The sequence below is a fragment of the Equus quagga genome, chromosome 9 (genome assembly GCF_021613505.1).
Source record: "Equus quagga isolate Etosha38 chromosome 9, UCLA_HA_Equagga_1.0, whole genome shotgun sequence".
Taxonomy (NCBI): Eukaryota; Metazoa; Chordata; class Mammalia; order Perissodactyla; family Equidae; genus Equus; species Equus quagga.
The window spans coordinates 55336665-55354020 of record NC_060275.1 but is presented as its reverse complement, the minus strand read 5'-3'; the positions used below and the strand labels follow the sequence as shown (position 1 = coordinate 55354020).

At 48.6% G+C, this 17356-nt stretch overlaps 1 protein-coding gene across 2 annotated transcripts in view; it reads left to right on the top strand.

The window, feature by feature from the left end:
* TMEM241 (transmembrane protein 241) overlaps nucleotides 1–8798 on the top strand; it is a 117783-nt gene extending 108985 nt beyond the window's left edge. For both annotated transcript variants that reach the window (XM_046672367.1, XM_046672365.1), the window contains one exon: nucleotides 6989–8798. In XM_046672367.1, the coding sequence (XP_046528323.1) occupies nucleotides 6989–7049 (61 nt within the window). In that variant the 3' untranslated portion in view covers nucleotides 7050–8798. The remainder of the gene's footprint in view (nucleotides 1–6988) is intronic.
* The last annotated feature ends 8558 nt before the right edge of the window (nucleotides 8799–17356 follow it).

Below are 17356 nucleotides of genomic sequence, written 5' to 3'. Positions count from 1 at the left end.
GCATAGTTCTAGGAAATCATTATTTTTCCTCATGCTGGGGATCAGAGTTGGTCCCCTCGTTTTTTGCATTTGTTTGCACTTCAGACCTGTAGAATTGTCTCCTTTTGACTCAAGGACCACAGTGCCCGTTGGTGGGGGCCAGCGCTGGTGCCGGGGTGAGCCCATGGCAGCCTCCCATCTCCCAGGACTTCTCGTGAAGAACCCTCCGGTGCTATCATAGCCACAGAAACAACAGCATCATTTTTAAACGTCAGTAGGAGATTCCTGCAGGATAAACATGAGGGGCAGGCCCAGGCTCTGTGGAATACCATGCTGAGGATGCTCAGGAGGTGACTTTGCATCTCGTGTGGCCCCGTGCTGGAAGGAGTTCATTCAATAAACAGATATTTACGGAGGGCCTCACATGTGCCAGGAGCCGCTCCTGGATACAAGCGAAAGATCGCCGCCCCGCTGGCATCTGTAGTTGCTCATCTGCCTGCCTTAGGGCAGGTCCATATCTAAACCAGCCCATGCCAACAGAAGTGGGGCTTTTGCTCACGGCATTCAGAAAAAGGGATTTTCAACCTCTCTCAGGAGCCTCTATTGGGGGCATTTCCTACCCTAAGAAGAAAAATGGAAGGAAAAGAAAAATTAGGGAATACTCCTACACCCTCCTCTTGTTCCTTTTAGTAATAACTAACCGTTTATTGAGCAACTGCTCTGTTTCAGACATTTTTATATTAATATTATCTCTGACTTTCACAACAATCCTCCAAGTTAGCCCCATTTTAAAGATGAAGAAGCTGAGGTTCAGAATATTTAAGTGATTTTTCCTAAGATTTTATAGCTACTCGGTGATTAGACCAGGAGTCAGACCAGGTCTGCGTGTGTCCAAGGCCCCATAACCTTCATGGACCTCCCTGGAACTGATCTGGGAAACACCAAGGATTTACCAACAGTGTAGCTAATGTCTGGTAGAAGCAGGTTGTAAGGGAGATGGAAGAGAAATTAGCCTAAATGTTCCACTTCCCATCAGTATGATCATCCGTCAGGAGCATCTGGCTGATTCAACAGCAATACAGAAGAAGCGTTACCCAGGACAAGACAGCTCTCTTTCTTGTCCAGGGACTGACATGGTGAACTAAGAATGTCCAGTGGAACATTTTTAGGAAAAAGATCTCATTGTCTCAGATTTTTAATACTATAAGCTATAGTTATATCAATCAGCTAAAAATATTTGTTGAGTGACTGCTGTAAGCAAAGTATGTGGAAGCCATTAAGAAGTAGAAGACATCATCCAATCCTCAAGAGTTTTCAGGGGAAGGGGAAGTCAAAAAGATAATTTATGGGATAGGATAGTAAGTGTTTGGATTCCCAATGAGTGTGGAAACAGAAGGTGGGAAAGAGGACGGGGTGATCAAGAAGGCGTAGGAACTGGCTTGAAACCGGACCTTATGCAGAAGGGAGAGGCTGGGCTGTGGGTGGAAGAGGGTCTGGCCCTCCTCGCCCCAGGAAAGCAGGGAAGGATGGAGGGGCAGAGGCACTAATGGTGAGACTTAACGATTTATTACCGGAGCTGGGGCTGAACGACAGGGAGCTAAGCCTGTGCTCCCTCTGTCTTCCTCTGCGCCTGTCCTTCTGGGAAGGCATGACACTAATGGTAGGCAGGTTAATGTCCAAAAACCCAACTGCCAAGATATCCTAGTACGTTCTTGAGACTCTTCCCCAAATTTCTATCTTAACCTTCATAGTGATCGTCTGAATTCTTGACAGTATTTCTCTTTCTTACAAATAAGCCTTCATCAGTTGTATTTTCTACAGAATTTAAAAATGAACCACAAAAACCCAGGTATGGAACGGAGTGTGAGGGGTCAGAGTGACATGGCTCTCCAATGGGGAGGAAATGCTAAGTCTGCACGTTACAGCACCCGCCAGTGAGAGGCCGTGTCTCCGGCCTGTCTCACATCCTGTGAACGCTGTGGTATGCCCTGAACAGAATGGAAAGAAAGGTTGTGTGTGCCCAAATCAAGGAAACAGCGTGTGTGATTATTGTAAAAGGAAGCTTGACTTTGGAATTTCCTGATTTTTGAGAACTCTTGAGTTTAAGGATGGTGTGTTTTCAGCCTCAAAGAATTTTCCAACCACAAAGTGAACCACCAGAAGAGGAGTGTCAGACTGTTTCACGTTTTCTGTCTTTTGCACAGAGCTGGCCTGCACTGTCCAGAGACTGGGTGTGTTCAAGCTGTGCCTGAGTGACCAGCTCTCAGATCCCGGGCAGGGCCGAGGCTGCTCTCTGTCTGGTGGGCGCGTTTGCTGATCAGAAGTCACAAAGGGCAGGGGCTGCAGGCCTGTTTTGTTTGGACCTACTGGGTTTGCCTGTATAGTTATCGTTTCTTGTTTTTTGCTTTTCAAATTTTAAATTAGTCAACATTTAGAAATCAGTTGATTTCCCCATAAAAGGCTGGATTTCCAGATTTTTTTGAAAACGTGGAACAGCTGTTATGTTGGGCCTGTACTTCCACACAGCAGCAGTTGCTGGAATGGATAGAGGCTGCCCCTTCACGTGAGCGTGGGATCTCCAAGTCAGCACGGCCTCCACTGCTCCAGGCTGGCTGAGACCAGAGGACCCTGTATCGGCTGACATCCTTGCAGCCATTTGCTTGCATATTCATTCATTCCACCAAAAGTGCTTGCTGGGCTCTGAGGCTACAGACACAGTCCACGGCCCCAGCGAGGTCACCATCTAGAAGATGAGTGCACATGTCATTGGCCACCTTCCTGGGTGGGCAGCAGCTTAGCTGCACAGAACAGGTGAAGAGCAACCGCTTAACTGCACGCCATCTGAAGGAGGGTTTCTCACCCTCAGCACCGTTGACATCTTGGGCCAGATAATTCTTTGTTGTGGGGGGCTGTCCTGTGCCTTGTAGGATTTTTAGCAGCAAACCTGAACCCCACCCAACTAGATGCCAGTAGCACCCCCCTCAGTTTTAACAACCAAAAATGTCTTCAGACATTGCCAAACATCTCCTCGGGGCCAAAACCGCCCCAGTTGGGAAGCACGGATCTAAAGGTTTGTGGTGGTTAGTGGAGAAAATGCTTTTGAAAGTGGTCTGAAATTTGGAATTTCAGCAAGATCTTCAGAAACTTGCTTATCTCCTAATTAGAGATTTGGATCAGCTGGAGCGTCAGGTCTTCTGCAGCCTCGCCTACCCCCTCTGTGTACAGCTTTCAGCACCCACCCCACTGAGCAGCAGGGAGGCATGCACGCCAAGTCTACCTGCGGCCATGAGCAACTCCAGGAGAGGAGCCACATCATTCACCTTCGTGTCGGCCCAGCACCAAGAGCCTGCGGAACACATGAGGAGCCAGCCTTCTATACGTGTTCCCGACAAAAATTATAAACCTACGTACCCTACGTTGGTCAACTTTTAAAGTCTCTAATTAAAAGCAATTGTTCTTGTCCAGCTAATTATCTTGTTTTTAATTATAAAACAGTCTACTGCAAGCCCAGTAATTTAAATATCCAGATTTATTTAATTATTCATTTTTTAATTAACAGGGTTTTATGGTATATATCGATATGAATTCCCTCTATTCCAAAATTTCAGCAAAAGGGATTTGACGCATACGGAAGAAAGAGTTTGAACTGTGAGCGGTGTCCTTGTTGCATAGCATTAGTTGTGGGTGGCGCCTCCTCTTGGAATCCCTTTTAGTAGGAGAGGCACTCTTCTCTTTGGAATGGTTTAGGGACAAGGAGAGAAAGGAATAATCAAAACACAACCTCTTTGTTCTTAAGATTCCGTGATCAACTTCTCGCCTTTTCCAGTCATTCACTGAGCCTGCCACTGATCGTGGGACCGACAGAAGCATTGCTTGAACTTGATCCTCACACTAACCTCACTAAAACCAAGAGTCTCTAGAAAATGACCTTATGTCAGCTTCGAGTAAAGATATCTTATGCCTTTACTTTTAGAGAGCTTCCTGGAGACTGCCCAAGTCTATTTATAGGAAGAATGAATTTAGGGGTGAAGGAAGAACTTCCCCCAACACACCCCAAAATGCATCTGTGCTCTCAGTGTCTGAAACTTACCAGTTTCTATTTGAATCAAAAATTTGAAACCTTCTCTTTCACCGAGGAGTTTGTCGGATTGTGAACTGTCACTCAGCAAGTCCCCAACGGAATGGTACATTAGGCAGATACGTTTTGATGAGGAAAAGAGAAGAGAACAAAAATAGTTTGGAATCAAGATGGGAAAAGAGGGGGCAGGGATAAGAATCCCATCGCCCATGGAGTAAGTGTGTATTGGCTGCTGCGTGAAGTGCTGGGCCTACAGCCGGGAAAAGGAGGCCATCTCTGTCCTACGTCTAGTGAGTTCAATAGGAGTTTGTTGAATGACCAGTAATAGATGTAAAATTGAGATGGGAGGGGAGAAAAGAAAAGGACTGGAGAGACGCTGAAAATGAACCCCTGGAGGAGAAGCTAGAGATGACTATTTCTGGCTGGGTCTGCTGTGCAATCTGATGTTTATGCCTTAGTTACTTGAAGTTTGTTCGTTTCAGGAATGATGGGGATTACAAGATTTGCAAACAGTTCAGTAAAGCTCTGCCTTAAATAGTTGTAATGCTATTAAGATTCCTGCACCCCATGTCAGCTTCTCCTGCTGTTTAGAAAACAGCATCAAAGCCCCCCTCCCTGGCTCTCTTAACCATAAACTGAACCAAGGATTGTTTTCATGTTAGCATTCGCAAGCTGCTTTGGTGTTTCAGAAAATAGCTAAGCCAAAGGGATGAAATGCCAGGTTATTACACTTCAGCATTGTTCTAAGACTGTGGGAGTAAAAGTGGCAAAGAGCCGCCCGATACCCTGTTCTTCTCCCTGGTGATTAAGGAGGATTAGTGGAAACTGTAGAAATTATGGAGCCCCGGTTACATTTGTGGAAATAAAACCCTCCCAAACTGAAAGCTCTGTGCAGCCCTTGCATTGGCTCATGGCTGCTCTGCACTTGCCCAGGTGTTTAAGAAGATAGTGTATGCCTTCTTTAACGGATACTAAAGGGAACAGCAAATCTGCTTAAAAGGAAAAGCCGCATCTTTAGAGGTAAGCCTGTGTATGAAAAGAATGGCTTCCCTTCACAGGCATTCTGCATCCAAAGAGAAGAGGCAACAGAACCCTCCAGAGTCTGGGTCCTGAACTAGAAAAGGGACAAGCACAAATAGGTCATGTTTCAAAACCTGGTCTTTTGGAACTTGGACCCCAGTTTCTCACAGAAGCAATCCTATAAATGATGATTACAGATCTAGGAAAATCTTCAAATTAATTTGGTTTAAATGTAGACACTAATTTCAGCTACGTTATTATGAGTTAAATTTGCATCAAAGAGAATCCATTGATTTATTGGCACTGTTTATAATATTTCTGTAGGAAAGAGGAAAGTACATTCCAACTTGGAGTTTAAGACATTAGGCATACATGTCCCCCCTGCCCTTCTTTCCAGCCCAGCTGTTAGCCCATGTGGGGGACGTCCTCCCAGCCCCTGCCCCCAGTGACTGGCTCCTTGACTAGTGCCCCTCTCTGCCTGTACCTAGAGGCCTGTAGTCACCAGGGAGAGGAGATGACGGTGGTTCAGGGGATTTTCTCACTCTCTAGGGTTGACAGGTGGGTGATGAAGTCGATTTGTTCTTCGTTGCTCTAGAAAGCAGAACTTGGACTCACAGGTGAGGTTGTAAGAAGCAGCTATTGGGTCAGTATGAGGAAGTGCTTCCTCCCGGAGGAAGGAACCTTGTGCCCAGGGCCTTCCACAAGTAAGATGCCCATCGATGCTTGGATCCCATGGCTAGAGCTGCTCAACAGTGGGACAGGCTTGCTTTGCAAACAGGATGTGCCCCTCACTAGAAGCCTTCAAGTGGAGGTTGGGCAGGCAGCCAGCTGTGAGGGCCACTGAGGAAGGGATTGCTGTTCTGGGAAGGCAGTCGACTAGGAAATAATCGTATTTTATATATTGTCAATTATAGGCCAAGCACAGCGGGAGATTGCTTCAGGTGTATCCTTCTAAGCCTCACAGAGGCTGTTAGATGTGATCATCTTCCACGGTATGGATGAGGAAACTGAAGTGGAATAACACACACGGGATTACGAAGCTAATAAATTCCCGAGTCACAATCTGAACTCAGCTTATGGTTTTTATATTCTCACACTTAGTCAATTCATTCCTGTGTTAAAAGTGGTAAATGCTACAAATGACCTATATGTCAGAGTCACCCACATAAGTGACATTTCTCACTGGGAGTATAATGTGCGCAGTTTATGTGTGTTTCATATATGTTAGAACTATGCTAGATACATGTTAGAAATAGAAAGGTGCTGTGGCCTGAATGTGTGTGTGTTGTGTGTGAGTATATAGGAGAATTGGGATATTGGGTGGGGAGATGGGAGAAGAAAGGAAGAAAAGGGTAGAATTGAGAGGGCTCTTGGCACCTCTGAACAAGAGCATTTCGTCATCAGGAACCACCCCCATCATAATCCTTTATTGGTGGCCCATCCCAGTCCCCAGAAGTGCTTTTTGGGAAGAATGACACGGGATTCAGACAGACAGCAGATTGCCTACTGAGAACTCTAAAATAGAAAATGTGCAGACCTTTGGATTTGAAAATAGTCAACTCCTCTTTTTCTCACAATCCTCGGTTCTCCCACTACTTTTTCATTTTCAAATCACTGGCCATATTTCTTCCTGCTCTGGTGGAAAATTCGCAATTCCCCATTTGTGTTTTTTCATTTTTATATGTTTGGTTGGTCTAAATGAAATGAAAGGATTCAGTGACGGTCACCTTAATAATTGTGAGACTATGGATCCCTGGGCCTGCCCTCGGAGCCCGGCTATCTGGGTGGGGAGTGCAAGTCCCAGCTGCAGAACGAGGGGCACCCCTGGCCGCCGGGTGTGGGCGCTGGGTGGCTCAGTGGTCCCTCCTGGCTCGAGGGATGGGAGAGCTGACCTCTTCCCGTGTTTTGCAGCCTCCTGCTCGGCGGACTCGGAGAGGCCTTGTTGGTTTTCTCAGAGCGGAAGGGCAGCTAAAGACCATGCGACCTGCACGAAAGGAGCCTCCTGGGCTGCCTACCGGGAACACAGCCCCTGCGCTCCCAGCTCCCTGTTGGAGGTCAGGAGAGCAAGGACATGAGCGCGGCCAGCGCTTCTCACTGCGACAGAGAGGACTTTCTGGGGTCTCGGGGCCACTGCAGAGAATGGACTGTGCTGTGTCTCCCCACTCTGAGAGGTTCGCTCGGCACTGCTGATGGTGCTGTTCCCGGTTGTGCAGAAAGAGACGCAGGATTTCCCCTGTAGGGGGTGCTGGCTCCGCCCACCGGGGTTGACAAGCCGCCTCCTCATTAACACCCTTCACCAAACCTGCTCTCACCACGTGGTAGGGGCCCAAGGTATTTTGTTGTATTTTTGTTTGTGTTTTTATGTCTTTGGAGACTCTGGGGACGTCCTTTCCCAGCTCCCGGGCTGGCTGGCCGAGGGCCCGCATGAGCCACTGAGCAGCACAGGGCTTCCACGGGGCACGGGGGAGGTGGCAGTTGCGTGGGAGTTCTGGGCCAAGTGGGAAGCCAGCAAGGGCACTGTTACTCCAGACTGAGTGCTGCAGGCTTTTTGTTTGTGTGTTGTGTTGAATTCTGCACACTCTTGTGCCCACCGCTGGTTGACTCGGTACTAGAGATCACCAAGAGGAAGATGGGTTATGAGCACTGCTGGATGTCCTCCCTGGGCAGGGAAGCAAACAAAGCATAGCACGTCTGTGTGCGCACAAGCACACACATTTATCTTCATACTCCTTCCAGCTTTTAATCCGTTTAGTTCCCTGATATCTCAGAGGAGATTTCCAACCATTGAACACTGAAGTATATTTTTCATGCCGGGTTAAAAATTGGATTAAAACTCTAAACCTTGCACTATGGGAGTCAAAAGAAATGAATTTGCACGAAATGGTCATTCAATTCTGAACCCACAATGAGAATTTAAGAAAATAAGGTCTAACTCCAAATATTTCTGCTCATAATAGGTTTTTGAATACCTTACCACGCTGCCAGGCGTCAGTTTTGGTTGTTTTGGGAGGTAGGAGGTAATGAAGTCCGGTAAGACTTCTGTAGGCAGGCAGTCAGGCCCTGCGGTGTCGGACACCCACATCCCTGAGAGAGAACATCTTCAGCATCTGGGAAATGAGCCTTTGTGTTCTTGGCCCTGTGAAGAATAAGGTCAGCTCGGTCAGTGGCCATTCTTTCTGCATATTTTCTCCAACTTGTTGAAAAAGTCTGGCACTTGAGTACCTGAAATTCATTTCCTGTTGTTTCATGGTCTCTGCTTGTCGTTGAAGGTAGAGATGTTCTGAGTGACCTTCACACATAGTTTCGATTTGCTTTTGTTCTTCATCCGGGATGTTAAACTTTCTATAGACTGAGGATCAAATAGAAAATCTAGGTTTATAATTTTCCGTATTCTTTTACTTCCCCCAAACTCTCTATACAACTGAGGCCAGTTCTTTTCCATTTGTGGGAAGTGGCATCTGTCCAAATGTCACCTCGTGTGTGTCTTTCCAAGTACCATTTAAGCAAATGGAGATTCCTGAGGCTGGAAAGAACAGTGTGCAGCTAACAAGCCCAGTCCCCTGTTTCCAGCAAGACTGACCTGAAAAACTTTTGCTGAAAAACTACAGACCATTTTTTTTAAAAAGAATCTCTAGAGGGGCCGGCCCAGTGGCGCAGCGGTTAAGTGCACATGTTCCACTTCGGTGGCCCAGGGTTCACCGGTTCGGATCCTGGGTGCAGACATGGCACCGCTTGGCACGCCATGCTGTGGTAGGCATCCCACATATAAAGTAGAAGAAGATGGGCATGGATGTTAGCTCAGGGCCAGTCTTCCTCAGCAAAAAGAGGAGGATTGGCAGCACTTAGCTCAGGGCTAATCTTCCTCAAAAAAAAAAAGAATCTCTAGGAAGGGTTTTTTGTTTTTGTATGTTTCATTTTTTTTAAATCCTATTCCAGAGTTCCCTTGTTTCTTAAATCTCAGGTCCTTCAGCTTCCACCTGTTCCGTCCATTTTCTTCAAGCTTCACCCACCACCTTTTATGCCCAAGTTCACACGCTCAGCTCTGAATGTGGGGCGAGCCTAGAGGTCTGCACATCGAGGGGCTGGCCCAGATCACAGCAGCCCCTTGAGCTCTCACTTTCCGTGGCGCTCAGGGCCCCAGAGCCCCGGGCGGGAACCTCCAGGTGACCCCAGCACTCCCTTTTACCCAAAATGGCCCGTTTGGTCATGTCCTGTCTGGGTCCTGGTTACCTTAGGCTTTGCTGGCCCCACATCAAAGCCAGAGTGTTTTGGGTTTTTTTTAAATTTTACAAATAAAGAATACACTTTCTGTCAAGAGAGGCCCAGTTCTATATGATTGTGTGTTATTACTAATCTACTACGGATACAAAGAAAAATAAACCATTTATTTTCTTGGTAATTTGCCTTCCTTTCTCTTCAACCCCAGCTAGACAGTATTGCAGAAAAGGTTGCTATCCTTGGGGAGGGCGTTCTTACATCTTCTACCAACATCCAGGCCAGTTAGCTCTGAACAGAGCAGGGCTACCCAGCTCCTTCTAGACGTGCACTGTCCAGTAGGGTAACCACAGTCACAGGTGGCTCCGGAGCTCTGAAATGAGATGGACGGGTCCAGATCCAGATGAGCTGGAAGCATAAGTCCACACCGATTTTGAAGATTTTGTATTAAAAAAAGGATGTGAAATATCTCATAATACTTTTTTCTTGATTTCAGGTTGAAATAATATTTTTGATACATTGGTTAAATAAAACATATTATCAAAATTTCTCCTGTTTCTTTATCCCTTTTTTAATGAGGCTACCAGAAAATTGTAGTTTCTGCATTTGGCTCGCCAGCGTTTCTGTTGGTCAGAGCCAGTCTAGAGCAGGTCGTCTGCACGGGACCCAGGGAAGTGGCAGAGGAGAGGGGTGTTGGCAGCAGCTGCTGGGGTTACCAACCCAGGAATAATATCTGAGACCATTAGTTACCGAGTGCTTCTTACATGCCACGCCCTGTGCTAGGTACTTTCTGTGCATCTTGTCATTTAGTCTTCTCAATCATGGGGCAGCAACTGTCTCCCCCATTTACCAATGAGCTTCAGAGAAATTCAGTAACTTTTCCAGGGCCACCCAGCTATGACCAAGTCCCAGGTCTTTCTGACTAAGCCCATTCTTTTCATCTTCACCTTGGAGAGTTCTATTGAGAAGGAGATATGAAACCCCACATTTTACGGGGGATTGTCAGAAGTGCTTAGATGTGGATTCCTAACATCTGTGAGGTCATTTGTGACTTTCTCCCTGGAGGCCACCTTCCCTCCCTTTGCCAAAGGGCAAGGTCGGTGGCCTGAGTCCCAGCTGCCTTCCCAGCGTGTGCCAGCCCCTCCCACCACCTTTGCCCTTGGTTGTGTCTGAGATCCACCCTTTGTAGGGTTGGAGCAACCAGGAGCACCTTGGGAATCGTGCTGCTGTCACCTGAATGTTGACTCTAAATGTCTCCAGAACAACCAGCCACTGTGGAATTCTCAGGCCCGGTTTCTCAGGGGTCGGCATGTTCAGATGGCTGAGCGCTTTGAAGGTTGAAGGAGCCTGGGTGACAGTGCCAGGAGAGGACACCCTTCTCTTCACCAGGTCTGCAGGCCCAAAAAAGAGCACAGTCAGGGCTCTGGATGAAAAACTAAGCGTGTAAGAATACGATATATGGTTAGTGATGCTTGGAACATGGTATCTTTCTTGAGCAGTTGCCGTGGACAAAGAATTGGAAGAGAATATGGAATCAGCTGGAGGTTCAAGTGGTGGGGACTCTTTTGGGGTCAGTGTCCTTTGCTGCTTGTTCTGGGGAAAGCAAGTCAGAGGTATGAGGCTCTTGGGCTTCTCCTGCCACCACCCAGCATCCCTGGCTGCAGGCTCTGTCCCTCAGCCCAGCCCCGAGGGAGGCGGTGGTGGCTCTTTCCAGAGATGCCCCCACCACTACCCCAATGGTATTCATGCCCCAGTGTAGGTCCTGTCCCTTTCTCTTGAATCTGGGCTGGCTCTGTGACTTGCTTATTGCCAATGGAATGTGGTAGAAGCAAGGCTACACGACTTCCACGTCAAAAGCAGCCTTGCAGCGGCTGCCTTGGTCTTCTGGAACAGCCTCTGGGAGCCCTGAGCTGCTGTGTAGAAGTCCGACTACCTGAGGCTGCCGTGCTGGAGGGACCTGCTACAGGTGCTCCAGTAGACACTCGCCACCAAGCCCAGCCTGCTTGCCACCAGGCCACCGGACAGTGAGGGAAGCTGTTCTGGACCTTCTGCAATGGCCCATCTACCAGCTGAATGCTGTCAAGTGACCTCAGTCAGGGTCACGCAGGGCAGAAGGATCACCCAGCTGTGCAGTGCCTGCATGAACTCCTGACCACGAAACCATGAGACACGGTAAGTGTTTTAAGCCACTAAGTTTGGGGAGGATTTGTCACACGGTAATGGATGATATAGGAGAGGCTCTCGAGTTCTGTTCTTCTCAGGTGGATCCAACCTGAGCTCTTGCCCCAGGAGAACCAGTCCCTGCTGCAGCTGCCCCTCAGCCCCAGAGATGCCCTGGAGGAGGGCCCTGGCTGACTGTCCAGGGCTTGCCTGGACCCGCATTACAGGGCAGGATCTGTACCTTTGGATCAAAGTATCTCATTTACTCATTCATTCATTCATTGAAAAGATACTGAGAGCCCCTGTGTGCCAGGCTGTGTTTTGGGCTCTGTGGAGATAACGATGAACAAGACAAGCTCCCCTGAAGCTTACTTTCTAGTGATAGAAACAGATAATAGACAAGTAGATAATAGAATTTCAGAGAGAGAGAGCTAAGTGCTTTTAAGAAAATAAAGCCAAGAAGGGAAATACAGACTCTTCTGAGCATCTGATAAAAAGTAAGGAATTTCTCTTCCAAAATGTACGGTATCACACACACACACAATTTAGCATGTAATTGGGGGGAATTTATTCTCCCTGAAGTCCGTCTCTTGGATCTCTGGGGGCTATGGATTCCAGGTTAAGAACAACTGAGAGAGAACCACTGTGGGGGACACAGGTGAAGTCAAGGATCCCCACAGGTGGAATGTGCCACCCCCTCACCAATGGTTCTGTGAGGAGGTGGTGTCAACCAGGTAACAAACTAGCCCTGTGCCTGTGCGATGCTCTCAGTCTGGTGCGCGAAAGATGTGCAAACTGGAAATGGACCTGGTGGTTAATCTCAAGGCCGTGCGCACATGACAGGTGCCTGAGGAACCCCTGCCAGCCGCATGGCCCAGCTCTGAGGCCCACTGGGGGCCATGCAGTGAAGTGTTGCCTCATGCAGCTTCTCACCTAGTCCTCACAAGGGGCCTCTGGTGGAGGAATCCTGTTGGGCTCATTTGCAGAGAAGCCACAGAGAAGGTAACTTCCCTCTTGGTGGGGCTGGACGCTGGGAGGCAGGCTGGGCCAGCCCAGGGTGTGATTTGAAGGCTGGGATGGGAAATAACATTTGCAGGTGCCTGTGATGCTCCAGACAGGGTGCAGGTGGCTCCCACACATTATGTCATCTACTCTTCACAACCCTGAATGCCTTAGAGATGAGGCCTCTGAGGCCCTGACAGGACAGGAAACCTCCCCAACTCACCACTAGTAAGCCAAGATTCTAAAGCCGTTTTCACAGCCAGTCCGCCCTGGCCCCTCCTCATGTTATGGGTTGTCTATGGGCATTGCCCGCCTACCGCACAGCCCCCAGATCACTGGGTCAGAACAAAGCAGAAGAGCCAAGCCCCGCATTGGCCGCCCTTGCCTGGGCCGCATGCAGGCCACCTGCAGGGCAGCTCCCAGGCCCTCTGAACTGGGCAGCAAACCACGGGCAAGGCCGAGCCCATTCTGAAGCTTACACAAGGCTCTCTCTGTTCTGGAAGCAATTCAGAGACGGCAGCCATCCCGTGCTCCCCGGTGAAATGAGGGAGTCTTTGCTCCTGCTGTGAGCTGATTTTCGGTGGCCTGATCGGCAGCAGCTTGCCCTTAGTAAAACAAACAGCCTCATGTGAAAAAACCTTCGTCCAGTTATATCCAGGATCAACAGGGGAGGGGTCTGAAGGTACCGCACCCCACTCCACCCGCCCGGCTCCCCTCCCTTGGCTGCTGAGGGTGGAATCCCATTTAAACAATTGCCTGAGCCAGAAGGAACATTTGAGTCATTAATTTCCTGCTCGCTGTGAGAGAAGGCGCACGGAGCTGGCCCAGGCAAGGCCCTCGTGCCCATTTGTCTTCACACCGTCACTCTGAGTGAGACTCAGGGAGAGCCGTGGAGCCCTTGGAAATACGGGGACTTATTCTAGCCACGATTCCCAGGCCAGAGGATTGGCATGACAAATGGACATTAAGGGGAGCTGTTTGGTGAGAAGGCCTCTAAGTCAGAGATAGAGCCCGAGGTTCTGTCCAGGGCTCTCTCACCACCCTGCCCGGTGACTTCCATCATTCCCTCATTTGTCTCCTCATCCCTTCATTCATCACATCCATACCGAATGGCCGCTGGGGGCTAGTCTTTGTTACAGACGTCTCGGTTTTCTCCAGCAGAGCCAACCTCCTGGAGGTGAGGCCCAGCTCTTCAAATAAGTGAGGCTGTTGGCAGCTTCGGCATCCTGCAAGGGAAGCTGGAGGCTGTCCTTGAGGCAGAATCGCCCCTGTCCTGGCAGCAGCAGCTCTGGTGGCTTTCTATGTGGTTGTATACCCGAAGCAAATCCAGACTCCCTGCTCTCAGGGCAGCCCTGAGCCTGCAAGAGGACACACAGACCCAGATTCTTTAAAAAATAACGGCTTTGAGGCCGACCCGGTGGTGCAGCAGGTAAGTTCGCACGTTCCACTTTGGCGGCCCAGGGTTTGCCGGTTCGGATCCCAGGTGCAGACATGGCACCGCTTATCAAGCCATGCTGTGGGAGGCGTCCCACATATAAAGTAGAGGAAGATGGGCACGGATGTTAGCTCAGGGCCAGTCTTCCTCAGCAAAAAAAGGAGGATTGGAGGCAGAAGTTAGCTCAGGGCTAATCTTCCTCAAAAAAAAAAACTAAAGATAAAAATAAAAAATAACAGCTTTATTGAAATATAATTCACATGCTTTAAAGTGCACCCATTTAAAGTGTACAGTTTGGTGGTTTTGAGTATATTCACAAAGTATATTCACAAAATTCTGCAATCACCACTACCTAATTTTAGAGCATTTTCATCACCCCGAAAAGAAACCCCATACTCATTGTCATTCCTCCCTCCCCCGCTTCAGCTGACCTAGGCAATCCACCTTCTGTCTGTACATGTGCCTGTTAGGGAGGCTTCATACGAACAGGATCATGCAGTATGTGGCCCTTGTGTCAGACTCAGGTTTTAAGTAGTTCATGTACTTCTCTCAAAGGCTGCCTTCCGGAGTCACCTCTGCCTAGGGTTGAGGGGAAGAGATGGGGTGGGAGTTCTAAACCTGGGTCGTGGGAAAATTGGGGGTGGGAATAAGGGACCCCCAGCACCTGGAGGGGCGTGGTCAACACCCTTCCAGAGCCCTGGTGGTCAGGTTTAAGGTTTTCCAGCCAATTGATCCTCAGGCCTTCAGTAAAGTGTGTTATGCATGACAGCCTGGTGTTGGCTGTGCTCTGGGGAATAAAGGGTCTGGGGCCTCCATTTGTGGTGAAGTCAGACAGGGGAGGGGGGAGGGGTCACCACTACTAGGCCAGGCTGCACCGCTTTAAGCTTTCAGCTCCCAGCACCTGTCCTCTTCTCACTGGGGGTCTTGAAGGTACAGCTGAGTCAAACCCGTACATTATATTTGTGTATGTGTCAACTACTTATCATATCTACTCTAAGTAAAGCCCTCTCTCCTGGGTGGAAGGAGAAAACAAACACGGCTGTTAGAGGAGTTTGCGCTCTAACAGAACAGATTCATGCACCCGTGACATGAGGACGTGGACCAGAGCTGGACCGCTGTGAGTTGCCGTCTCAGGTTCCCAGACACAGCCTTGGTCTCACGGTGGAGACCTGTTTGTAACCTCACTCCTGGGTGTGGGGAACGGAAACAATGGTTGGAGGGTCTAGGAAAGCAGTCTGCCTGTGCTGGGCGTGGCTCCCACCTCTGCAGCTTTCGCCCATCCATCCCAGCTGCGGCCCTATCATGACCCGCATGCTCAAGTTCACCACGTCCGCCTCCCCAAGTGGAGCACTGGGGCTCTGAGGCACATCTCCAGGACCCCAGGACAGAGACGGCTAATTGCTTACCCAATAGACGTTTCTTCTTCCTCCTCAGTGTGTTTGTTTGCTAGGGCTGCCGTAACAAAGGACCACAGGCTGTGCGTCAAACATCTCATAGTTCTGGAGGCTGGAAGTCTGAAACCAAGGTGTCGGCCAAGTTGATTCCTTCTGAGGGTTGAGAGGGAGGGATCTGTTCCAGGCCTCTGCTCCTTGTGTCTCTTCACATGGTCTCCCCTCTTATTCGTCTCAGTGTCCAAATTCCCCATTTTTATAAAGACAGCAGACGTATTGGATTAGGGCACACCCTAATGACCTCATTTTAACTTGATTATCTCTGTAAGGACCCTATCTCCAAATAAGGTCACATACTAAGGTACTGGGGGTGAGGACTCCAACATCTTTTTTGGGGGGGACACAAGTCAAGCCATAACACTTAATAATAGAAATCAGTTTTATTTGAGGGGCTGTGTATACAGCTAACAGATACATTCCCAGCCTCCCTTGTAGCCCATGCAGCTATTTTGACTAGGTTCCAGCCAAGGAAATGTAAACAGCAGTCAATGGCTAAGACTTCGGGGACAGTTCCTTAAAAGAGCTCAGATAGGTAGATCTTCTGCCTTCCTCTTGCTTCTTGCCTAGATTGAGGACATGTTAGCTGGAGTTCTAGCATCCCTCTTGAGACCTGAGACAACCTCGAAGTTGGAAGCTGTGGTCTTAGGAGAGTGGAGCAGAAGCTAGAAGGAGCCGGGGTCTCTGATAAGACAGTGGGGCCACCATGCCAGCCACGGGCTGCCCACCTCCAACTACTGTAAGTGAGGGAAAATAATAAAGTTCTCCTTTGGTATTTATAGTGTCTATTACTAGCAGCCAAAGGCAACCCTACGAGAAACAGCCTCCAAGGAGCCAGTATGGTGCAGTGGGAGAGGCATGTACTAATAGTTTGCCATGAGACAGACCTGATTGAGCGCCCTTCCTGTGTCCTGTTTATACACGCAGTTGTCCCTCAGCATAGAAATGACCTTTCTACTGGTCTGCCCTCCCCTCTGCATCGTAAGCTCTTTAAAGGCAGGGTCCATGTCTGTTATATCTTCATTTTCTCCATGCCTTGCACAGAGCCTGCACATACAAGGTGTTCAGTGAGTGTTGACCTGAATGGATTTTAAATTCTCTACCCTGACCAGGTCTGTGGTCTTGGACTCCTGAGTCTTAATTTCTTTAACAATAAAAATGGGAGTTATAATACCTGGCCTGTTTTAAAGACAAAGCATGATGAAATGTATAGCATTTAGCACAATGCCTAGCACATGTTGGATGCCCGAGGAATGGTGGCCATTATTAGTATTATGACTACATTTTCTACAAAATTCCTGTTCTAGTCCTGGTGTGATGCTCCGCTTACTTCTGACGACCAGACTTTTGGTTTTTCTAAGACCAAGTCTCTGACTTACACATTGTGTTCATCGGGTTCCCATCTTATTTTCTTTGCCTTCTTTTGGCCTTGAGAACCTCATCGGTACATGAGTCCCTAGGTTGCCTGCGTTCCAATTCTGGCACCTTCCAGTGCAGTTAAGCATTCCATGCTCAGCCAGTTTACCAGCTAAGTCAGGACACAGAGAGGGTGGGGGTCTTTACATTCTGCCATAGGGTCTTGGTGAGTGGAAGAGGGTCTTCTCAAGAAGAGAGTAAGGATCAGTTACAAAGATGGCCCCAGTGTTCTTCCCTTCCTGGGCCCGTGGCATTTGCAATGTGATGGAGCCATTTCCCCATTGTTTGGATCTAGGTCAGCCTTGTATCTTGTTTTGGCTAATAAATGTGGTGGAAGTGACACTGCCAATTTTGAGCTAAGGCCTTAAGAAGCCTTGTACGCATCTCCTTCCTTGCTTTCTTGGACTTCTCCTCTGAGCCCTCTTCTTGACTAGGCCTTGTCCTTGGCTGCTCAGCAAGAATCCTGCCAAGCCAGTTTAGCAAGAATCCCCCCAACCCTTGATACCTAACCAAGTTCCTCTTGGTATTTTTCCATCCACTGACTCCCTCATCCTGCCCATTGGCTATAAATTTCCAGTTCCCTCTGTTGTATTCAGAGTTGAG